At 40.8% G+C, this 6,338-nt stretch overlaps 1 protein-coding gene across 1 annotated transcript; it reads right to left on the reverse strand.

Moving 5' to 3' along the window:
* Positions 1-89: 89 nt before the first annotated feature.
* Positions 90-3,784, reverse strand: gosr2 (golgi SNAP receptor complex member 2). Its single transcript, XM_023957442.2, has 6 exons — positions 3,608-3,784; positions 3,327-3,391; positions 2,704-2,812; positions 1,521-1,653; positions 1,210-1,350; positions 90-870 (listed from the first exon to the last, which is right to left on the reverse strand). The coding sequence occupies exons 1-6, from the start codon at positions 3,634-3,636 to the stop codon at positions 709-711; spliced, it is 639 nt and encodes a 212-aa protein (XP_023813210.1). The 5' UTR covers positions 3,637-3,784; the 3' UTR covers positions 90-708.
* Positions 3,785-6,338: the final 2,554 nt, after the last annotated feature.

The raw sequence follows: 6,338 nt of genomic DNA on the forward strand, positions 1-6,338 counted from the left end.
GGTGCCGATAGAAGCACCAAACAGAAGGTGGAGCTCTTGTCCGGCTTTTCTGTAAAAAAAAAAAAAATCAAAACGCATCAACATAAAGGTTTACAAAGGAAACAGTTTATTCTGTTGGTTAAATCACTCACACAGTGAGACTAGACCCATACAGAAAGCACATCATTCTGAGGACTGCTTACTTATTTAACTGAATTTTATATTCTGATAATTGTTTCATTTAATCTGCACAAACAAATCCTTCGATAAGTTTCAGTTTTACATATAGGAGATGATGTTTCATGTTTATGCTGCTGTTTAAGGTCCAGCTCCACCTTTGCTGGACTCTTGAATGTGCTAAAAACTCTTAAGACTACAAAAAAAAAAACAGTTTGAAACTAAAATTATACATTGTATTCTGAAGACTTCTTCATTTGCAATACAAATGCAGAAGAAAGCACTTTAACAAAATTACTGTTTAGACAAAAGCAAAGATTTACAGTTCCTACAGTGGTTTTGATGGAAGGGTGTTTGGCAGTGAATCTGCAGATCTCCTCTAAGAGCTTTAATCGCCCAAAATACTGGAAGTTTAGGAGATCTTTTAACCTTAACATTTAGCAAAATTCTTAAGATAATGGTGGAAACCCATTTGGAGGTTCTGGCACCATTATTAAAAATGACTGAATGTAAAATTTCATATCCTGTGGGATGACGGGCTGCAGAAACGGATCAGCCCAGATATCTGATCACCAAGAACATGAAGACGCAGGTCAGCAGCATGCCTCCAATCATGATGAGCTTATCTTGTGTGGCCCTCCGCTCTATGAACCTCATCACAGTGTTCGAAAGCCCCAGCATGTTGGCCACATCCAGCATCTTCTTATGGGTTCCCTGTGAAGAACCAGAACCACAAAAAAAAAAAAGGAATAAAACGTCATTTTCTATGGTTATTGGTTTTGCGAGTGCCAACACATTCCGGGCACGGCCAGTTTCTCATGGTTGAGGTTCAAGGCTATGGGTGGTGATCAGTCACACCCTGATAAGAGGACGTCTGAAGCCAAACCAGGAAGCCCATCTCCTCCCTGGAAACACGGAGTCACTCTGTGGCTGGGAATATGCTCAGTAACAATAAGGAATTTTGATCAAACAACCATGCGGGCTCCTTTCTGCAGCGCTCGCAGGCATTTTTTTTTTTTATAGTTTGGTAGGTTAGGGCTCCTTCACACAAACCTTGAGTGTAGATCTCTGATCTCTGAGGCCGTTGAGTATGCCACTGCCGCTGCCCAGCAGGTCATCCATTCCTCTGTGTGCGTTGTGCAAACTGCTGTTAAACTGCAGAGTCTCGTCAATGGGGATGGATGTATCTGCATCCTGTTAATCAAAACAACTGTTTAGCTTAATACTGACATTTTCATGGATTACTTTGTTTCCAGCATCAATATCCTGAATAAACAACTTTACAGATGTTTGCCGATTTTGTTGGACACTTCAAAGAATCTGAGTTTGTATTTCAGCCTTTTTTTCAGGATCTTATAACTTACGTTTGTGGTGAAAGTGCGGCTCAGCAGTTCCTCCCTCTCTCTTTCCTGCGCCTCTCTGGTATAGCGTCGATGTTGGAAGTTTTGTAGGGCGGTCCGTAGGTGCTGCACATCGTACTTCAGCTGGTCGACTCGTCTGAGAGACAGCAGAAAATTATTATTTTTTTTTTAATCAAACGACTGGTGTGTGTACGGGGGGTTTTATCTTTACCTTATCCGCTCAGCTGAAGGAAACTAATTTCTTTCTAGCTGGTTGTAGCTGAGAGAAATGCCATATTTGTAGGGTAAATTGAAAATTTTCATGACCTTTTAAAAATATTTTTACATTTGTGATTACTAATTTCTTCACTTAAAGAGTTTCTAACATGTTTCTTGTAGTGTTTTTCTGATGATATTAAAACAAGATTAGACTCAAAGAAATGTTTCTTTATTCAAATTGTTGGGAATCAGGAGCAGACGAAAAAATGAAAAAGAGCTTCTTCGTTACATAGAAAATACGCACAAGCTCCCTCCTCCGAGCTCTCAGCAACAAGAAGAGGAAGGGGGGGCGGGGTTACACCACGCCAATGATCCCACCCACACAATTCAGAGGCAACTTTTCTTCTGCCGCTTGCAGAAACTATGTCCCAGAAAACACAGTTTTTTTTTGTTATTTTTGGCTAAAAACAGCATAAACATAATTATAAAGACCATAGGGAACGCTTTTACAAAAGATGATCAGAGTGGATCTTTAAACACGGTGCAATGAGGTCTTCGTGTTCATCCCACCCGCTCAGAAATATTAGAAGTGGAATAAAAACATTTTACATCAGCTTTTGATTTGTTTCAATTTGTTTATCACTAGTTTGTCGCAAAGTTTGACTGTAGCTTTCGTGATTCTTTGGATAATAACATTTTTGCTGACTTCCAATCTCACGCAGTTGAAATGAAGAGTCCCTCCCAGGTCCAAGGCACTTGCTGGGATCACAGGAAAGCTCTGGGATGGGATAAACTGTGTCCCCCGAGGCCTGTTTACCCAGCTCAAAGATGAATCTGCTCGATGCAGCAGGAATGCTGGTGATGACGGGGCTTCTGAGGAAATGTTTTTATAGAGACTCGACGCCTCGGGGCAGGACGGGCTGCCTGTCTGGTCTTCTACACCCCTGTCACTTTTGGAGCTTTATGACCACAGTGACTCTAAACTTACAATTTGGCGTTCTGGCGGCGATTCGGTGGTTCCTTGCTGACCAGGATCTCAAGTCGCTCAAGCTGATTGAGGATCTGGTCAGTCCGGATCTGGAGTTCATTCTCTAGCACTTAAAATTGAGAAACAGAAGAAAACTTTTAAATCCCCCAATAATTGTGAAAAAAAATGACATTTATCCCAAGTTTCCCCTCCCAGATCAGCAGCTAGTAACAAAATGACCCTCCACAATGGACCTATGTCCTTCTTGGGAGAAACAACAAAGTGATGTCATCATATGTGGAAGGAACAAAGGTTGCCTGGCTCCTAACATTATCTAAAAGCCATGCCCTCTCAGCTTCTGTCATTGCTCCCACCCAACGACTTCCTGTGCCAGTGAGACCGGGACCAGCCTCGCCCTGGGCTGATGGGGTAGGCACCACCATCCACAGACAACGACCAGGCAGGAGCAATTCAACCCCCCGCTGTCCTGTTTGTGTGTTCAAAACATTAGCAATCAGCCAAAACAATGACAACCCCCCCCCCCCCCCCCCCCGGACAGAAATAAACACCACAAGCAAACACACACCGAAAAGAAGGATGACAGATGTTAAGAACGGTCAAATGATCCATTCAGAAGAACTTACAGTGAACTGACTGACGGTCTGTCTTCTCCAGGTTTCCCATCAGACACTGAACCTCCTGGATTTGCCTAATCCAGCCAAAAACAAAACAGGTTAATAAAAAGCAACTAGCTCAATATTTGTCCTTTATTTTAAAAATACGTTTACTGATTAAAAAAAAAGAAAAGAATACGTATTGGTTATATTAAATTGTTTTATTTGGGGAAACATGTTAGCCTTAAAATTGTGAGCTAAAGTTAGCTAAACAGGTCTGCAATATTTCTACGGAAATACATTTTACTCACTTATTTGTTTGGTGGTAAAGCGTCTCCATTTTACATGTGTGACGAAGACCCTTTTTCTTGTATCGCTACCTTTTTTATTTTCTTTCTAGCGACCCTTATTCTGACAGCCGGCTAAGCTAGCTTACTAACGGTAGGGCAGTGTACACGTCATCAGCCAAGTATTTGTGTACGGAAGTGAGAAAGCGGAAGCTGAGCAGCTCCATAGTAACAGGAGTGCTCACTCTGTTTCAAAAAAACTACACAGAGTATTCTCTTTGACATTTATGTTTTCTTTTTTTAATAATCAAATTTAAAGCGGTAAAGCTGTTATTTATGGTAAATAGCATAAAAAGTGCACATTATCTGTGTTGCAACAAATTAGTTTCTATATTATCTTTGTTTAATGTTTATTATAAGTATTTAATGGTTAAAAAAAATAAAGAATTGGAAAATAAATTACTCATCAAATAACATTCAATCGTTTTTTAAGTTGAAAACTTTGATGTTTAATTTTATTTTTGGACTCTAGCTCTAGATAATAAGTCATTTTGTTTTTGATGATACACCAATTCAAAAAGTAAGTTGTGGGCAACATTTGTCATTGCACCTCTGAAAAGCAGTAGCTGACAAACCCTTTTGACCCACAAGCTTTAAGAGCAGGAGCATAATCTGTTGACATGTAGACATGTGACAGGAAAGACTGACATGTGTGTCCTGAGGCTACCTTTCGTCAGCTCTCACTGACTGGATCTAAGTGTTTTTTTTTCTTTAATGGGAGGATGTAAGAATATTTTTGTTTTTCCATCCAGAATTTTCCTTTTAACCTGCAATCAAAGACTCTAAAGTTAAGAAAATCAAACGTTTTATTTGCAAGATGAAGTGGTGGATCCCTTTGGAGAGGATGTCAGTGTGAAGAGAAAAGAGATTTGTGAGCTTATCACTTACAGGTTGGCTCTGACACAGAGTACTGTGTGAAAATAGCATGGTTGGATTTCCCAGAACATGTTGAGAAAAATATGACCAAACTTCCTTGGTGATTTAATGCAAGTAAAATCTTCCTTGGGCGCTGCTGGCACTTTATCAAAGCCACATCTCAATCAACTCAGGCCAGATCTCCATCACTATGGTGTCTGCTGATTTTCAAGGGTGTAACTTTTGAATAAATGCAGGGTAAGTAAAGTTCATGGAAGCATCCTTTGATAGAATTATCTGCAAAACATATTAAAAGCTCCTGTTTGTTTGTTTTCCTCATTCAACAATCAGACACCGACCCAGACAGTCTCCCATGGCAGCCTAATGGTACACAAGCTGATGGTTGTATCTTCAGGCTAGACACCTCAACAGTGGTCCTTTTTTCTACCCCCCACATGTCAGAAACCCTGAGATCTGTTCAAGCCACTTCTTGCTCTTGCTGCTCAACGTTCTTGGTTGTCATAACATAACTTTAGGGCAGCGACTGGATGTGCACAGCTTTAAACCTGCAGGTTAAAAAAACTGAAAAAGCATATAGAGGATGAAACCCCCTGCCAGATCTTTTCGGAGATGTACACAAGGTGAATTTGGGTCGGGTGGTTTTTCTCCGTCTGTCCTTTATTTTTCAGCCCCGGGGAGAGGATGAGATGAGCTTACTGGTTTTCATTCACACCTGAACACCACGGGCGCAAACTGAAATCCAGACTCCAGGTGTGGAGCTTGGTCATGTCCTTCTGGCTGACTGAGATGTCACAAGTTGTTACCCCTATATCAGGAAGTGTTTCAATTTTTACCCCATAAATCACACTCAAAAAGATCAACTTTTGTTTTTACGGTTGCCCTGTTTTCTGATTTTTCGGAAATATTAACAACATTTTATTATTAAATTATAAGTATGCAGGTGGATACAGACCATAGAAATGCAGAAAGTTTTCAGTATTTGACATTAATACAATTGAAATCCACTTTATGCCTCTCTCCCTGTCCAGGCTTTACTGCAGGACTGAAGAGTAATTCTTTGGTAGAAGAAGAAAGCACTCAGTGTTCTCAGAGACAACACCCCTCAATAACACTGTTTTGTTCACTAAACGAAAATGATATGTTATTGAATCACTTTTCCACAATGAACTTAATGATGTTTTCCAGGCAGCATAATGCATCATAACTCTCTGATGATTACCCAAGACAGACAGAGTGAAGAAGCCAATTATGAGAGACAACGTTGCCCCGGGTCAACAATTTCTGGATACCAGTCATTTTTTGAAAGCACGCCGATCTTCTCATTCCCCCCTCGAGGAAGATGAGACACTTGTCTTTGAAGCCGTGATGAGATGCTGAATGAAAGCTAATGAGAGCCTGTCAGAGATGACGGGAGAAACTCATAAGCTCCCACAACCTCAGTGGGTTTAGTTGGGGGGTTCTGGAGACTGAGGACCCCCTTTGCCATCATGTCGTGTGGTGACAAAAGTTTTTGAATGTGAAGCCGGCAACTTAGCAGGTGGGTTCCTGGACCACTTATGAAGTTCCAACTTGCAAATTTGGTGTGCTTTATTAGTTACTAAAAGGATTAGATGCATTTTCACCTTTGCTATTATTCTTGTAGTAGTTTGAGATTCTTTTTAACCATGCCATTATGCTCCCCCTGCCTGACAGTGCATCTTCTTCTTGATCACATTCTCAGCACTAAGTCATATGTATCAGTGATCTAAGCTTGTGCTTTATAGTGCGCGCTCTCATGAATAGAGGAGAGCCAGGATGGCACAAATGTGCAGCTACAGAG

This window comes from Oryzias latipes, chromosome 8 (genome assembly GCF_053564925.1).
Source record: "Oryzias latipes strain Hd-rR chromosome 8, Olatipes_Hd-rR_3.1".
Taxonomy (NCBI): Eukaryota; Metazoa; Chordata; class Actinopteri; order Beloniformes; family Adrianichthyidae; genus Oryzias; species Oryzias latipes.